Source organism: Sceloporus undulatus, chromosome 3, assembly GCF_019175285.1.
Source record: "Sceloporus undulatus isolate JIND9_A2432 ecotype Alabama chromosome 3, SceUnd_v1.1, whole genome shotgun sequence".
In the NCBI taxonomy this organism is placed as follows: domain Eukaryota; kingdom Metazoa; phylum Chordata; class Lepidosauria; order Squamata; family Phrynosomatidae; genus Sceloporus; species Sceloporus undulatus.
In genome coordinates, this window is record NC_056524.1 from 127,882,718 (window position 1) to 127,901,728 (window position 19,011).

General features: G+C 42.9%; 1 protein-coding gene across 3 annotated transcripts in view; it reads right to left on the reverse strand.

The window, feature by feature from the left end:
- The window catches only part of KLF5 (Kruppel like factor 5), a 42,795-nt gene extending 34,868 nt beyond the window's left edge, over positions 1-7,927 (reverse strand). For 2 of the 3 annotated variants that reach the window (XR_006103140.1, XM_042460664.1), the window contains exons 1-2: positions 7,648-7,927; positions 284-1,148 (exon numbers count right to left, since the gene is read on the reverse strand). Coding sequence is in view for 2 of the 3 variants with exons in the window: in XM_042460664.1 (XP_042316598.1) it covers positions 284-1,148; positions 7,648-7,872 (1,090 nt within the window). In the remaining variant the exon portion in view is untranslated. Of the gene's footprint in view, positions 1-283; positions 1,149-7,011; positions 7,089-7,647 lie in introns of those variants that run through there. The other variant, XM_042460665.1, reaches the window with a different exon arrangement.
- Between the last annotated feature and the right edge of the window lie 11,084 nt (positions 7,928-19,011).

Consider the following 19,011-nt stretch of genomic DNA (forward strand, 5'->3'; position numbering starts at 1 on the left):
ACCTATAAATATTTTTGGAATGTATAACTAGGATTCTACTACCCTACAGTATCTTTGAAAACAAGTCCTATACGAGCTTAGATTTATTTATTTATTTATTTATTGTAGAGAGCAGAACAAAGGAAGCATTTGCAGGATTTCTACAATGATGCTACCTGGATTGTGTGTGAAATTTAAGTTTTAGTTTTATGGTGGTGCCACTGTCAGTGGTTAAAAATTTAACTACCACTAAGCTGCATCTGTACCTGAACAAAAACATTTTCTTCCCCAACACCCGTCTTACCAGGATAATCACAGAAATGAATCCGTCTCTTCTCCAAGTCTGGGTTACTTTTTCTGTTGTATCTGACGGCCGGGACAGGCGGTGAATTCATTGGGATGTTGGGGGGCAAACTGGTATTGTGAATTGCCAATTTGGAAGCAATTGTAGCAGCATAAGAGGGAGGAGGGCTTAAATTCTGCAACATTTCCACTTGTCTATCTGGACTGCCAGGCTCTGAACTTGGAGGCGAAGGAGGGAAATAAGTGGCTTGTTGCTGAAGGAATTGGTTTGGCATGGTGTACGTGCACTGAGGGAGCCCATGGAACTGTTTCATTGATGTCTGTGGCATAGCAGAGGACAGCGTACTAAGGCCTGCCATGGCAGAGGACATAGAAACATTATTGAGAGGATCCATCACTGCAGCCTGCGTAGTTGGGTTTGGCATGTCCAAATCTGGAGAGCTCAAGAGCTGGTACAGCTGGCCTTGCTGGGGGGCAGAGATGGAGAGGTGAATATCGGGAGTAGGGAGCTCCTGCTTGATGAATAGATTGTTCATGTCTGGAGCCTGATGGGAGCTGAAGATGCTTGTAAATTCTGGGAGTGCCTGGGTGGGGTTGGGGGCTGGAGGTGCCGTCTCACTCTGATGGCTGAAGGTAGTGATGGGTTCTGTCTTGATGTGGGTAACCGGGGACCTCTGCGATTTATACAGGCCCGTTCTCAGCTGAGTAATATCGGGAAGGTATAGATTCATGTTGACACTGTAAGGCACCCCTTCACTGTTGGTGAAGAACTGATCAACAACGGAGGCACTGTCTCGTCGGTACTTTTTGTGTTCAGGGACAGGAGGAAGCTGGGCTGTCAGGTATTTCTCCATTTCACATCGTGCCTGAATGAGAACAAATTGGACAACAAAGAGAGAGAGAGAGAGGTCATTGTGATGTGACTAACAGGTAGGAATCCAAACAGATTATACAAGGGAGAAATCTCAGCATCCTCATTTTGATAGGTTTCTGGTGATAGGAGGCTGGTCTGTATAAACACTACCCTCCAGTTTAGTCTGGAAACCATTCTTCCTAATCTGGGATATATGGTAACTCCTTTGGGGGTGGGGGGATGTACCCTCTTGAACCTGGCCAAGGGCACTTTTAATCTATTTCAGGATTAAGCTTCAGTAATAAAAATATATACTGAGCCCAAACACAAATTAAGTCCCGAGCCTAAATACATTCATCTGTTTGAAAAATCTCTGTAAAATCAACTGGATTTACTTCCAAGAAATCTGTTAGGACTGGGATGTTGAATTATGTTAGCCAAGAACACTGCAAAAAACTGTAGACATAACCAGCCGTAATAAACATCTTGCTGATTTCAATAGGAGCAGTTTAAGCACATGCTTAATTCTCATTTTGGATTAGAAAGGCTTCATTTTGGGTGGATTGTTTCATCTGTATTTTTGACAATTACGACTTTAAATGGGGGGTGGGTGGGAAGGATCAGTAGGTTGAATGAGACAAAAATAAGGCCTTTTCATAATTAATATCAATAGATAATAAAAATGTTTTGACACTGTGACCAGAAGTCCAAATTAAAATGTTTAATAAAATCTTTCGCGCACTCTTCAAAGTGTGCCGACTGCAATGTTACAGCTATATCGAGAAGTGTTTAGTTCACATCAAGTATATCATGTCATCAGAGTTATAATTAAAACATTAGTGATGTGGTTTAATAAGGCTTTCACGTACACAAGCTTTCTGTTCATTTGCTTCATTAAGAATTAAGGCATGGTAAACAACATGCTACTAAAGAGCTGGAAAAAATCAGAAGCGATTTTATGAAGGAAAACTAGTGTGTAGAGTAGCTTGAAAAATACAGAACTGACTGCATCCATGTAAGTTGATTTCTTTTCCTGGACTCTTATGCAGCCATTGGGAGCAACATCAGTTTTCCTTTTTTTAAAAAATGTTTTCTAAATCTTGTCTTTGCAGGAGGAAAACAACACTGTGCACAAATACTATGAAACAAGACAATTAGGAGTTTTAGATTTCATAACTTCCAAGTTTACTTCCTGAAGAAGACCAAGAGTCCCATCTCACCCTAAAATCAATGTGGTTATTTCCAGATAATGGGCACAGTTTAGCAACAGACCATAATAAACTATACAGTCTGCTCTGTACCACTTCAGATTATAGATGGTGGTTCAGCATGACCTCCATACAAAACAGTCCCAGGTACTGTACACAGAAATCTAGTAAACTTCCTGCCAACCTCCTAGTTTTTATAGTGAGGTCTGTAGGGAAGAGGTTTCTTACCACCTCAGAGTGAAGGACTTAAGTCATGTTCAAACTCTGTACTACAACTTTGGCCGATGCTAAACATTTAATGTTGAAATGAGGTGTAAGGATTTTTTTTAAAGACGCACACGTATTTGTTCATTTGGCCAAAGAATGTGATCATGCACAGAAAGGAACTTAAATTCAGTATGGCCAATGAAGTTCTACTTCACCATTATTATTCACCACTGACAACACAAATGTAACTTTGGTCCAAAACACACTGCAGAAATAATCCAGTCTGAGACCACTTTAACTGCCTTGGTTCAATGCTGGAGAATGGTGGGGACTGTAGTTTTGAGAGACACTTAGCCTTCTCTGTCAGAGAGCTCTGGTGCCACAATAAACTACAATTCCCAGGATTACTTAGCACTGAGCCAGGGCAGTTAAAGTGGTCTCCAACTGGATTACAGTATTTCTGCAGTGTGGTTTGGACCTGAGTTCTACTTGAAAGCAGAGGTTGATAATATGGTTGTTGTTTTGTGCCTTCAAGTTGATTCCGGTTTACGGCAAATTAAAGCAGACTCTTATCACTGGATTTTCCTGGCAAGATTTGTTCACAAGAAGTTTGAGGTTGAAAAAGTGTGACTTGCTCACATCACCCAATGGGTTTCCACAGCCAGGTGGGGATTCAAACCCTGGTCTCCAGAATTATAGTTCAATGCCCAAACCATTACACTGTGTCGCTCTCTTACTCTCTCTGGATTACTACTCCCAGAAGCTCTCAACCAGTACAGTCACTGGTCAAGCTGACAGGGAAATTCTGTTATCATAGTCCAAAAAGTAACTTTGCCAAACTCTGTCCAAAAGATGTCCCTTAGTTACAAGTCTCTGGATTTCAAGAGCTTTATGAAACGTTCACCTGTGAAGCAACATTTCTAACATTAGAGCACCATTAAACACATCCATATGCATACATCTCTATCCTAGAATATATCTTTAATTACCTACAAGGTGGAGGGGGGAGGAATAATTTAACTAGCTAAGCAGTGCTGGGGAATCTGTGGGTGGAAGCAGCCCGATACATTACAGGCACAGTCATCAGTAAAACATTTCTCATGTATTCTCCAGTGAGCAAATGCTACATTCCCCCTTGCTCTGTAAGGAGTCCATTCATGCCAGATCCCTTTCCATCGCACTCTGAAGTGAGGGTCTGCTGACAAACCGAACATTGGAGAAATAGTTTATTTTCAGAGTGCCTCCGAAGCCACAGTCATCACCAGAAATCCCTCACCAGAAAAGAGGAACAGCAGCCCTCTTGTCTCCGCTCTCGATCTGCCCTAACATGCCAAGCGACTTTTTCCAGATCTTGTTTACAACCCCAACGTTGCTTGCTTTGATGACAGAAACACTTATGTGGGGGGGGGGAGTATCGCTGAAACCAAACTACCTTCCTTACCTGCTTTATTTTTGCTTATTTCTCCCTCCCTCCCCAACACACACACCCCAGACACTTCCCCGGTTGAACTATTTTAACATGATCTGTGAGCACATCAGTTCACGCTTATGTTTTTCTCTCACACTCCACGGAAGATTGTCCTGTACTTTGAAATGAAATACTATTTATTATTATTATTATTATTCACAAGTGAAATGTATTTCCACTCACGTTAGTCACGGAGGGTTGTCCTGTGTTTTGAAAATTGTTATTATTATTATTATTATTATTCACACATGAAATGTATTTCCACTCATGTTACCCATGGAGAGTTGTCCTGTGTTTTGAATGGAATAATAATAATGATAATGATTCACAAGCGAAATGAATTCTCACTTGCGTTACCCAAGGAGAGTTGTCCTGTGTTTTGAAACTATATTTATTATTATTATTATTATTCACACGTGAAATGTTTTTTCACTCATGTTAACCATGGAAGGTTGTCCTGTGTTTTGAATGGAAATAACAGTAACAATAATGATTCAGAAGCGAAATGTATTTCCACTCGCATTACCCATGGAGAGTTGTCCTGTGTTTTGAAAATACATTACTGTATTTATTTATTTATTTATTTATTTATTATTCACACATGAAATTTATTTCCACTCGTATTAACCATGGAAGGTTGTCCTGTGTTTTGAATGGAAATAACAATAGTAATGATAATTATTCACAAGCAAAATGTATTTCCACTCATGTTACCCACGGAGGGTTATCCTGTGTTTTGAAATGAAATAAGAATAATTCACAAGTGAAATGTATTTCCACTCGCATTACCCACAGAGGGTTGTCCTATGTTTTGAACCTAAATAATAATAATAATAATAATAATAATATCACAAGTGATATGTATTTTTTTTAAAGAAACTGTATAAGAAAACTCTCAAATGGAGCAACTCAGGCCTGGAAATAGTTTCAAATTAAAACCGTTTGCATGCTTTAAAAAAGGAAAGAGAGAGAGAAAGAGAGTCACATTGTGGTTTGTGCTTTCCCCTTTTAGCTCTTCCAGCTGTTTGCATGTGGATCTGTTTCCAACCAGTTTTCTGGGGCAGGCCAAAGGCGTCCCCAGAAGTGCCCCTGTGCCTTGCCAGCCCATCTAAAATGACGGTGCGTGGGCGAGAGGGACAGGCAGTCCCTCTAATTCAGCCGCTCAGCCAGGGCAAGGCAGCTGTGGCCTTTCAAACACGCTTCTTGGGCCCAGCCACCCTCAGCCGCCCACCTTTCTGCCCACTTGCTACTGCTGGGAAATCAGCTGGCAGACACTGGAGAAGGTGGCATGACAACAGCCTTCCATTTAGGGATGATTCCCCTCACAAAGACTGCATCCGCACAACAGAGACAATCCAGTTTGATGCCACTTCTAACCACCAGGGCTCCATGCTATGGAATCCTGGGATTTATTGTTAAAGCTGTGGGCTTCGAAGCTCTCTGACAGAGAAGGCCACAAAAGTACAGCGCACATAACTCCATAGCATGGAGCTGTGGCAGTTAAAAGCAGTGTCAAGATGGATTGTTTCTGCAGTGAGGATGAGGCTGGAAAGTTTCCCCCAGCGCCAAGAAATGTTGAACTGGGCACCTGAGCCAGTGTGTTCTGTACTGGTTTGAGAGTCGGACTCTGGAGACCAGAGTTCAAATCCTTGCTTGGCCATGGAAACTCATTGGGTAACCTTAGCCAAGTCACATTTTCTCAGCCTCAGGGGAAGGCAATGGCAAAACTTCCTAAGGGCAGATCTTGACCAGAAAATGTCCTCCTTGAAGGCACATAATGACACACAAAACAGGGAAAGTGGCACCTTTTGTGTGTTGCTGTGTGTCTGTATGAGGAGGGAGAGACAGGTACCCGAACACACTGCAGAAATAATCCAGTTTGAGACCGCTTTAACAGTTTTGTGAGACATTGAGCTTTCTCTGTTAGAAAGCTCAGGTGCCACAACAAACTACAGTTTCCCAGGATTCCCTAGTACTCAGCCAGGGCAGTTAAAGCGATCTCAAAGTGGATTATTTCTGCAGTGTGTTTTGGACTTAGGTGGTCCTGTTTTCCCTGAACAGGTGGTCCTGTTTGGGGCAAGAATATGCTCAAAGCCAGGTCCTCCATGCATCCCAGAGGCAGTGTCCTCCATTTTGAGCCTGAGAGAGAAGATAGGGGACAGGACAGGAATGTGTTTTAAGCTTTGGTTGTGTATTTATTTATCTGGACTTGGCGGCCCTCCTCCATTTTGTAGTGCCTTGTCCTCCTCCTTGGAGAAGGAGGAGAAGACATCTGTGAGGGAAGCCTGAGGCTGTGCCAAGGAGGAATGGCATGGGGCAACTGTGAAGTCCAAGAGTGCCAACGCCTGCCTTCGGAGGCAGAGCTCTATTCCCCTTCAGAGTCCATCAGCTGCATCCACACTGGAGACATAACCCGGTTTGGCAGCGCTTTAACTTGTTGCCTGGCTCTTGGCTATGGAATTCTGGGAGTTACAAACTCCAACTCCCAGAATTCCATAGCCAAGAGCCAGACAAAGAGTTAAAGCGCTGCCAAACCGGGTTATTTTCCACCTCCCTGCCGAGCCCCACCCAGGCAGCCCTAGGAAAACGCCCCAGAGCGGGCACGGCTTGGGAAACCTTCCCACCACAAGCACCACCGTCGCAACGCCATCACGAAGGCACTCTGCTCATGCTCAGAGGCCACCTCCCTGCCCTTCTCTCTCCCTAGAAGAGGAAGAGTAAAGTGCCCAGGCTTCCCGCCCCGCAAAAGCTCGCAAATCGCAAAGGCACTCTGTCCATGCTCAGAGGGCACCTGGCTGCGGTTCTTTAGGAAAAGGAGAAGGTGGTCACGCTTCCCGGCCTGGAAAGCATTCAGGAACGCGCTCTGCCCATGCCCAGAGACCCTCTTGCTGCCTTTTATCCCCTCTGTCTCTCTCGAAGAAGGTGGTTCCTCCGCCCTGCTTCTCTCCCTCCAATGCATTTAAAAAGGCACTCTGCCTATGTTCAGAGACTACCTCGCTGCCGTCATCTCTTTTTCTCAAGGGTGGTTCCTCCTGCCCATGCTCAGAGTCCACCTTGTTGCCATCCTCAGAGGAGGAGGTGGCTCTTCTTGCTTCGCTTCCCTGCCAAGCACTCATTCCCAAAGGCACTCTGCCCATGCTCAGAGTCCACCTTGTTGCCATCCTCAGAGGAGGAGGTGGCTCTTCTTGCTTCGCTTCCCTGCCAAGCACTCATTCCCAAAGGCACTCTGCCCATGCTCAGAGTCCACCTTGTTACCATTCTCTCTCGAAAGAGGAGGAGGAGGTGGTTCCTCTTGCCCTGCTTCCCCCAATGCATTCACAAGGGCACTCTGCCCATGCTCAGGATCCCTCTTGCTACCATTCTCTCTAAGAAGGAGGAGGAGGAAGAGGAGGAGAAGGTTCCTCCTGCCCTGCTTCCTTGCCAAGCATTCCCAAAGGCACTCTGCTCATGCTCAGAGTCCACCTTGTTACCATTCTCTCGAAGGTGGTTCCTCCTGCCTTGCTTCCCCCAATGCATTCATAAAAACACTCTTTCCATGCTCAGAGTCCACCTTGTCACCATGCTCTCGAAAGAGGCGGTTCTTTTTGCCTGGCTTCCCCAAAGGCACTCTGCCCATGCTCGGCTCTTACCTGCGCCATCTCCTCTCCGCCTGGGATGCGGGGGGCTCCTCCACTTTGCTGCTGCTGCTGCTGCAGAGGCGGCGGCGGCGGAGGAGGCTTGATGTCCTGCTGAGTCCCAGGGAAGAGGGCTCCCTCTCTGCCTCCTCCCAGGACGGGCTTGAGCTGGGCGAAGACGGGCTCCTCGGCGGTGGGGCTGCCCAGGCGGGCGCCCATGCTCAGCACCCGGGTGGCCATCAGGGGCAGAGAGAGAGAGAGAGGGAGAACCAGAGTGCAGCAGGGAAGAAGAAGGGGCTCCACTGCCTCCCTCTACCTGCTGCTGCTGCTGCCCTGGGCCATCCCAGCCACTGGGCCCGCCTCTATTCCAGCACCTCCTCCGCCCAAGGCCCGCCCTCCTTCCCTTTGCTGCTGCTGCTGCTGCTGCTCCCAGCCCTAGAGGAGGAGACGCCCCTCGGGCCTGGGTTCAAATCCTGACCTCTCCCCAGACTCATCACTTCTTTAACCAGCTTCAAAACTGAGATGAAGGCCATACTGTTCAGGGGAGCCTTCCCACTGGCATTGCATTATTATTATTATTATTATTATTATTTGATGCCATGTCTTTCCCTGAGAGGACACCTCTCTAGGAAACTCATTGCAACTTTTAGTTAGAGTTGACCATAGAGTTGCACTGGAGGAGGACCTAGATGTTCCTAGAAAGGACATTCTAGCTTTTAGTTGGCTTTTTATAATATACGTTGTTCTTGAATGTCCTCCATTTCAGTACAGGAGGAATTCCACAAATGTCCTCCATTTTGAGCATCACCAACAAGCATGGATTTACATTTCACAGGGTTGTTTGGGGCTTTTATTTGGTCCTACGTTGTTCTTGAATGTTCTCCATTTCATCATTCTGTCCATGAGGAATTCCAAAAGGCCCTCCATTTTGAGCATGACTCAGAAGCATGGATTTATATTCATTGGGGCTTTATTTGGTCCCACATTGTTCTTGAACATTCCCCATTTCAGCATGACCCAGAAGCATGGATTTACATTGATAATGAGAGTTTTGAGCTTTTATTTGGCAATGTCCTCCATGGTTCTTGAAAGTTCCCCATTTCAGCCACCTGTCCGGGAGCAATTCCAAAAGGCCCTCCATTTTGAGCATGAATTCCCACTGATATGAGTGATTTAACTTTCACTTTTGTCATGCCCCCCATTATTCTTGAATGTCCTCCATTTTGCAGCGACTTGTCCAACTATGTGGTGAGGACACCAAGTCACCCTGCACTGGGGTTGTTGTCACTCGGTGTAGTAATTCAGGGTGTCACACACAGATACACACTTTCCACACCATACAGAATGCTTAGGAACACACACACACATTCTGTACTAATGTTAGTCATCAAACCTAATTCCCATATATCTCACTGAATGGAATAATGGGCCTAGCTGTGCCGCAAACAACTAGCAACATTTAAAACAATGCTTTTAAATGGCAGCATCCTACACGCAGCCTAATGTCTTTGCATGTACGTAGTTTCCAGAGGGTTAAAGGGAAAATTTGGTAGGATGGGACATTTTTAAAGAAATTAAAAGAAATATTTTAAAAAATTAAATTTAAAAATAAAATTTAAACAGGGGGCCTCCCTTTTGTCCTCCTATTGAGCCTCACCCCACTCACACCATCCCTGCATTATTTTAAAGGGACACAGGCGAATAGGAGAACCCATTTCTGCCAAAAGGCAGATATTTGGGGAGCAGTGGTGTCACCCCTCTTTTGGGACCTTACACCCCTGTTCCAAGCTCTGCCTTGGACCCCTGTTTCCTTAATCTCTCAATATTCCCTCAGTCGGCCCTGGTCCCCTTTATTTAGAATAAGCTGAATTTCCCACACACTTTGAGTGACAGCTGGCCTACTGAGGGGGCAGTGATGAAAGACCAAATCCAGGCTGGTCTCTCTTTTTTCAATGGCAGCGCTACATTCTGCAATTCAGGAAAGATTACAGAACTCATAACTGGGGAAAGAGTCTCAGAGAGCTTTTTTTTTTGGTGGTGGGGAACCCTGGTCTCTCCACCATTATAGCTGGTTAAACATTCAACTTGCTTGCAGAAGGCTGCATGTCCCACTCAAGATCCTTTGAAATTGACAGGCATAGATTGGGCTGCCAGAATGATCAAAGCAAATGTGTGTGTGTCCCAAAGCATGTATATACAGTTGGGCCTCTGTATCCATGGATCCATGGCTTGAAAATAATAAAAGATATATCATAGAGTCATGATTCTACTGTATATGTAAACTCCAAAAAGATAACTTTGAATTTGCCATTTTTTAATAAGGGACACCTTGTATAAAAGTGTGCCTTCAAGTCGTTTCCGACTTATGACAACCCTAAGGTGAACCGATCATGGTGTTTTCTTGGCAAGATTTGTTCAGAGGAGGTTTGCCTTTGCCTTCCCCTGAGACTCGGAGCATGTGACATGCCCAAAGTTTCCCAGTGGGTTTCATGGCGGGGTAGGGAATTGAAACCTGGTCTCCAGAGTTATCGTCCACTCAAGCCACTATGCCACATTGGCGCTTACCTTTTACTACACCATCATATATAACAGGACTTGAGCGTCCACAGATTTTGATATCAATGGGAGTTCCTGGAACTAAACCCCAGTGGATACCAAGTTCCCACCATATGTTGACAGAGTTCCACATCCCTAGTTATGAAACTGGAGGTGGGCACAAAATGGACATCAAATATGACAAAATATAGTGGGCCATTGGTATCTGCTGAGGATGGATGGATGAGCAAATATGCATACCCCTCATATTAAGTCTGACGCAATAGCGTGCTGTATTAAATGTTTGCATTATTAAGAGATGTACAAGCAAAACTTGAAACAAAATATTGAAATATACCCCCTCACCTTGCACCAGAGTACTCCAGGTTTAGAGCTTATCATATCTTCCTCCAAGATATCTGTTTCATCTCAGCAAATACACCCTTTCAATTTTCTTTCCCAGCAGACAATCAACATTCAAGCTCACTCCTCACTGAGCTGGTATGTGTGTGCATATGTATAATTTATGTTTAAAATATATCTTCTCTCTTTTTTACAGTGGCTCCATTTTGGATGCATACCAATTAGCACCCATTGCCTAAGCTTCCTATTAGGAGTAAAACAGTGCTATCCACAGAAGCACTTCCTCCCTGCCTATTAAAAAAAGTGAATTTTGCCTCTGAAGTACAAGTCTTGGTCCATTTGATTGTATGTTGAAGCAGTGAGTTGGCCAGAAGTAATCCAGGGACATAACTATGTCTGTTCTGATATGCACACTCAAACACCAGTTCCCATGTTCTCTAAATATTACAAGAGATGCAAGCATGGCATCACTAGGGTTGGTGTCACCCAGTGTGGTATATGTGTGTGAATCCCTCTCCCCCCCATCCAGCCAGATGGTTGCCCTCCATGGCTCCTCAGAGCCCCCGCTTGGTGGCTGCCATGCAGGGACCCCAAAGGCTTCCCCGCCCCTTCTTCATGAGGAGACCACTGCTACTGTGGGGAAACAGGGCTGGGTACATTCACCTCTCCCCCCATGCCACCCCTCTTCTAGGGTGTCACCTGGTGCGGACTGCACCACTGCACCACCCCTACTGATGCCACTGGATGCAAGCCATTCATAGCTGGTAAGACTCCACTTGGCTTGGTGGATCAGAAATTATGCATTCATGGCTGAAATAACACATGTCCATTGAAACATTCACTGCCAGGAGAGAAATGGGGAGATGCGGAGAATGGTAAGGTTTGGACTCTGAAAAGTGAACCCACTCTAGCTCCATTGTTGTTCCCCTCTTCCATATGCAGTGTGGACTCAGCCCAAGGTGCAGGTCGTATGTGACCAGTGTTTTGAAAGACCCCCAGGAAAGTCCTCTCTCAGTGCATGGCCACTTTCTCCTTACTCTCCCTCTGCCACTGTTGCTGCTCCTCACCACTATTATATACCTATGAAGAGATCTGGTGGGCGACAGTGGGAGCAGTTCCTTTACCCCACCCTACCCTTATTTACAAGATGGAGGACTTCTTGTAAACAAGAAGTTGCGGGAATGGTGGTGAGGAGCAACAGCAGCTGAGGTGGTCATGTTAGGGATGCTTGGCAGTGGGCCCATTGCTCTGGTGTGCCCCTTAGGAAAGAGTCAACCAGGACAACTACTTGTGTGGTTGTCATAACTTTTCCCTTTGGGGCCACATAAACACAGGAGTCAGCTTCATCATTATGGATTATCAGTTCATTTTGGATAGAAAAATCTGAATTTCATGGCATACCTGGAATCTCAGTTTTATTTGTGGGAGTAAAAGTTGTGGCAAAAATATTCGGAAAAGTAATACAAATGCAAAAAGTTTCTTCCATACAGAACAGCATGAAGAAATTTTAGGTGACTAAGAAGTATAAAAGCAAGATGAAACAGCAGAAAGAAGTGTGTGCTACAGTTGAAAGCATGGCAATCTGAATATGCGAAGAATGCCTTCCAGTGTGCTTAGTCATCAATGACAGGGCACCAATTCTCCCATGTGAGGGAGGAAAGAGAAGGGAAACTACCAAAAAAAGGGTGCAAATGTCTGAAGATATTTCGGTGTTTGGGGGCAGGGATGACAACACTAAATTGGACACACACAGTTACTCTGACGTTTCTGGTTACTGCATTCCTCAGTACTGTATTCATCCTTTAAATAAGATAAGGCGAATCTGAAAGACACATCAGGTATCATCTTCTTGTGCCACATCAGTAATGCTCTCACTGAGTGATCTTGATTAATTTAAACAGCTACTGTCTATAAAATGGGGATAGAGATAAACTTCACAGGTTTTGTTGTTAGAGGTGGACTATATCTTAGCTAGCATGCTAGAAGTCCTCAGTTTAGCTATGAACTCACAAGAACATGGTGGATTGTAATACGGGCCTATTTTGAAGGATTATAGCAATCATAAGGGAGTATATATATCATATAAATTAGCCAAAATACCCTAAAAGCTTGGATGTTAACAGGTTCAGCCCTGGTTAGTATTTGAATGAGAGATCATCCACAAGGATCAAGTGCTTTAGCCTATAGACAGAACTAGTAAAACCCCTCTGAGTATTCGTTGTTTTAAAAACCCTATAAAATGCATGGGGACCACAGGCAGTTTGAAGGCATATACCAACATACATATAAATTCCTGAAATTACTATTACTGAAATATTGCCCACCTTGAAAATTTGACACAAGGCATTCTGTTAAATCTACCGTAAACAGAAAATCCAGGTACTTCAGTGGCCATGACCTATGCTTTAAGCTAAGACAGCAAAATTGTTGATGCAGTCCTATATGAAAAAATGAAGGTTCCTATTAAATAAGTGAATTTAAGATTTATTAGTTGAACTGAAAGATTACATGGGAGTTTCATTGATCTAGTTAAGCTTGATTGATCTTCTTGGTTAACTGTCTGAAGGATGAGAGATTCGTTTTCTTAATCTACTGATTATAACAATCTGATTTAAATTGATTAATCAATATGGTCCAATAAAGATGTAGTTTTATGGGGGGGGGGAGAGTTGGAGAGATTGGGGTAGGGGTAGATTAAATTGGTTTAGTTTAGTTTTTTAATTATTGTTTTTGTTAGTTTGTGTAGAGTTAAGATTTTATGTGTAATTTAGTGTTTGTATGATTTATATTTTACAACTTAATTAAAATATTTAAAACATGGCCCGGTTTGAATTGTCTGAAAGTTATGGTTTTTTTTAAAGTAATTTAACGTGGAATTTAAAATTAAGTATTAGAAATGACCTATTGATCCACAGCAGCTTTGAAAAGGTTATTGTGTAGTTTGTCCCCTACCTTAAAAATACATAAACAGAGATTTTGGTAATATCCATATTTATTTTAAACTTAACAGATGAATTGGTTCAAAGATGGGTAATGTTCTAATTGATCATGTAGTTAAACATGCAAAGAAAATACAACATTTTAAAAACCAGTATTCATTTTTAAGTCTGTTAGCATATTTGTGGGCCTTTACAGAAATTGTTCAATCCTGGTGACCTAAGCATGTCTATGATCTAAAGAAGCATAAATCTCAATACCAAATGTTTCTCTCACATAAAAGCATCCATTAGTTGGACATTGGCCCCTGTGTGAATTCACTTATGTGATCCATGCTTGGAAGGAAACAGAAAAATTAAAACAAACGCAATCCAAATATGATACAACCCAAGTGTAAAATCACTAGAACTGATTTTATAGATCTACAGATGTGCAACTTGGAACTACCTTTCATAAATGGTAACACTGGGAGAGACATCCACAGATTGCACTCATCAAGGGGATCCAAAAGGGATATCATACTGCCTCAAATGTGCATTTTTCTCCATCAGCTCTTTGCAATAAAAGTCGTGTGTGGCAACATTTTTTCCTAATAAAGGCAAAACATCCAAGGGAGAATTATGAAATATTAAAATAGACTCCCCACAAAACAAACAAAACACATATTTCAACTGAAGGCTGCAGTTCTAGGCACACTTACTAGGGAGTAAGATCCAAAAGTACACAATAAGAGGCCTGTTGGATCATGGTAAAGGCCATGTTACTCCGGCATTCTGTTTCTGCAGTTTTCACCAAAAAGCCACCAAGCAGGGCATGAGTGCAATAACACCCTTCTACTTGTGTTCTAGTGTTCAGAGGTGTGTGTGCTTCCAAGTTGCCTGTCAACCTATGGAGATCCCTATGGATTTCGTAGGGCTTTCTCAGGCAAGAGCAGCGTTGCTAATTTCCAGGGAATTCCCAGAATCCGGGGAATTTAATTAATTTCTTTCTGGGGATTTTGACTTAATATTCCGGTAAATATTGGGGAATGCCAGGGTTTTTGGATTTTGGTAAAACATTCTGGGGATATATCTTTGAGGCTTGTTGGCAACACTGGGCAAGAGATACTGAGAGGTGGCTTTGCCAGTTCCTTTTTCTGAAACAGAGCCTACAGCCCCTGCTATTTGGTTTAGTTTGGCGTTCTCCCATCCAAGTATTAACCAGGGTTAATGAGGTCCCTGGGGGATCCTTTGCTTCAGGGACCAAAATAACTTGAAGGGGCTTGAGTTCTTTCTCTCTTTTTTGCCTGAGTGGCATGAGGGTGGACAATTTGCTTTTCAATTGGTTTCTTGCCTTCAAGATCCTTGTGCTGGCATGTTCATGCTGAAGGGTAACTAATCAAAAAGTTCAGGTCTGTTCATCTGGGCTGAATCCAGACAATGGTCTCACTACAGGTGTTAATCTATTCAGCAGTGCAAAGATGACTGCATCAACACTGCTTGCTATTGCCCTGAAGGATCACTTCCATCAATTTCTGCTCTAAATGAACTATCACAGGAAGTACTGCATTCCATTGCCATTTAACTCCAAACATTACACTCCAGTAACCCTGCTTTACACCGTACTTTGATTGTCATTCTCTATAGGTTGTCTCTCAGGACACCTTTTTTGGTGGGCAACTTTTGCGGAAATGCTCTGGCCTGCCCTGGAGAATATGGCAAATCACAAAACGCTGGTGCCTCCTTTATAAACTCCTTGTGTGCTTTTGTGTTTATACTTTCTGTTTTCCCTTATATGTGCAGGTTTTCTCTCTTGAACAGACATCCCCATAAAGGAAGCCCCCAAAGCACACCTTTGCTAGCATAGATACAATTATGCATGGTGTGGATAAGAACAAACTTTCCTCCCGCTCTGACGATCCCAGAATACAGAGTCCTCCACTGCCACTGAAGGGTGGGAGGTAGGATATAGAGAAGGAAAGACAACTTCACAGCGCCCGTTGTCATTGTTGCAAGAAGGAAAGAGTGACTACTAGCCTGGATGGCTTAAAATGGAAATTGGAGCCATCAGTAGCTACAATTTAAAGTGGCCGAAATTGAGAGAGATGCTCACAACATCTTTCTGGATCCCATTACATTCCACTCCACTCCCACAACTGTGAAAATATGCTTTATGTCCTGAGGCCTTAATACCACCCAGTACTGCATCTGAAGAAGTAGGTTTATATCCATGAAAGTGCGTGCTAAATTAAAAAATAATAATCTTAAAAGTGCTACCCCATTCTCTCCCCCCCACTCCCTTCCTCCTTTTTATGCTCATAACAGAGAGGCTGGGCCAGTTGTGACTGCTGAGGACAGTGCTGCCTCACCATGTTTACTACTGCCAGGAGACCTGCAAGGGCAAAACAGACCTTCCACTGTTCCTATCCTGCTGTGAATTGCCCAGAGCCTGAGGGCATCTCTTTTCTTTTCTCTCTCTTCTTTACTTTCAGTCACAATCTTCTTTCTCTCTCTGAAGTCTCTTCTCACCACCACCATCATCCCACATGTGGGCAGGTAATGTTGCCCAGAGAAAGTGAGGAGCGCCTCCCAAGCAGGTCTGTCAATATGCACATAATGTCAGAAACACCCTAGTATTACTGGAGTGGCAGGGACATGGTTGTTCTTGTTACTGTTGTTGTGTGCCTTAAAGTGATTTCCAACTTGTGGCAGCCTTAAGGCAACCCTTTCACTGGGTTTTCTTAGGAAGATTTGTTCAGAAGGAATTTGCCTTTGTCATCCTCGAAGGATGAGAGATTGTGACTTCCCCATGGTCACCCCATGGCTGAGCAGGGATTAAAATCCTGGTCTCCAGAGTCATATAACTTTATCACATTGGGAAAATCGGGGGTTTAAATGGGCATCACCCTGCGATATTTGCACGACTGCGCTAAAGATTTTCTCACATGATTGCGATTAAAAATTACTTATCCCAGGAATAACAAGGGAATAACCAGCAACAAATCATTCATGGGATTTCCCTGTGAATGATTTGTTGCTGGTTATTCCACGATTATTCACAGGATAAGTCATCTTTAATTGCGATGCATGTTAAAATTTTCACTGCAGTTGCACAAATATTGCTGGATAATACCTGTTTAAACCCCCAATTTTCCTCATGTGTGATAAACTCCACAATCCAATGCTCAAACCACGACACCATGACAGTTATCCAGAAGCATGTTGTTGTTGTGTGCCTTCAAGTTGTTTCTGATTCCTGGCGACCCTAAGGTGAAACGATCATGGGGTTTTCATGGCAAGAGTTGTTCAGAAGAGGTTTGCCATTGCGTCCCTCTGAGGCTGAAAGAGTGTGTCTTGCCAGTACATTTCGTGGCGAAGTGTGGAATCGAACATGGGTCTCCAGAATTGTAGCCCAACACTCAAAAAACTACACTACACTGGCTCTCTGAGCTATTCTCACTTTCATCCAATTCCTTTATATTTCAGTTTTTAAAGGACAGCCCACATTTATATGATTATCTGTCACTTATGTACTGTAATATTATATGGCAATTTCTAGGTGTGAATGAGCCATCACAGATAGAGCTTGCGTCTCACTCCATATCAATTAAAGCACAGTACTTTGGGAGATGTTCCTCATGTAGCAGTGAGAAAGACAGCTCCTAGACCATTTGGCTGCAAATTATTAGGGTCTTATAGCAAGAAATCAGGTAAAGTGGCTAATTTTTTGAAATGTACATCAGACATCAGCACACTGCACAACGGTCTTTGAGTCTACTGTCGTCTTCATCCTTGCAAGCCAGCCTATTTGCCTTATAGAAAATCTTCTTTCTTGAAGGGTGAGGGCGGGATCCCCGACTTTCAATTCTGATGAGCATAACAAAATGTACACAAACTGCTTCTTAGTATTCTTTTACAGGAGCAGGTAAAAATTTGTCTGACGCAAGCCAAAAACTCAGAAGGTACAGTCTGCACTGTACATGACCCAAATATAGATTATTCACGTAAACATGTCTTCGCAGAGGTCTATGCACACATTTTCCTCTGGTATCATAAATTTAGGCTGAGTATAGGAGCACATCCCTGCATAATTCTTCCTCGCTTTCTGTGACTCAAAGGTAGTAACTGGGATGATTAAATAACCTTTCAAAGATAGTCTGACTGCTCACCCAGACTCAGGTTTTTAGAAGGACAAACCAGTTTGGACACAAAAAAAGGAGCTTGTTTCGCACCTGAGACAAATCTCTTTTTTTGTGAGGTGGGAGTAAAAGGAAAAGAAAAGGAAAACAGAAACTGATAACACAAATGCATTGTTTTACAGATCAGGCGAACAGCTGCTAGGACTAATTGTAGAATCCCCTTTGCAGAAATGTTGAAAGAAAATGAATACTGTGAAAAAGAAGAGGGAAGGTGATTGTGACATAATGATGCAGATGTCTCTTAAATCAAGAGCTTTCGTGGTTTGGCCGGAGAAGGTATGTATATAGACTACGAAGAGGAGATGTATAGATCATGAAGAGGAGAGTGCCAATATCACTGAACCTGATTAGTAAAACATAAAAAAATAAATTCAAATTATTTGTAATTTATGTCTTGGCTTATCATCTTTCTTCAGTATTACCAGCTATGCAACCATTTGTAAGAACTAATTCATTTCCTTATCTTACCAGTATATTCTTCTTCTGTTTCTTTTCTCTCCTGCCTCCTCTGTACAGTAGTTTGGATGGCCTGGGTCCATTCCTTTGCAGACATACAAGGAACAGAGCTGTTAGTGAAGTACCAAAAATAGAAAATAAAAAAGTACCATAGGGCTGCTAACTGAAGCTCCTTCTCCACCATCTAGTACTAATTTGCTTAGCTATATTAGACTGGGTATAAATGTAGGCATTTGAATATGTAAAGGTCATCTACGTACATGGATAACCACTGCCACCAACTGTGAGGACTTCTTTCTGTTCTACCACTATGGCATCAAATGTGGGGACATTCTAGATGCCCTCATGGTTTCTGTGGAAGACCTTATTAGTCTAATCCCACTACTAAGTACCACCACTCTTGAACCAGGACTAGCACTAAAGATGCTGTGTTTGAACAGGAGCATTCCAATAACCCTTCTGTAGTGTTCTCAGAGACATAAGTGTGTGATGCAGACAATTTACAAAGTTCAATGTACAGATTATTTAATGCATCTAAGTGTATTAAATGCATGGCCCTAAGTATCTCTCACTCATATTCATGACACTCATGTCTTACTCCTAATCCTAAGTGACCTAACTAATCTCTATTTCTGATTCTGACTAATTCTCCTAATATCTCTAATTTACATTCCTAATTTTGAGAGATTTTAATCTCTCAGACTCTGTCATACACTCCAGTCTTTTTTAAATCCCATTTTATATACATAGCTGTGTTTATCTTTGTGTATATATGCCTTCAGGCTGCCTCATTAATTTCATAGGGTTTTCTTAGGCAAGGGATACTTAGAGATTTTGCCAGTTCCTTCCTCTGTCTATTATTATTATTATTATTATTATTATTATTATTATTATTATTATTATTATTATTA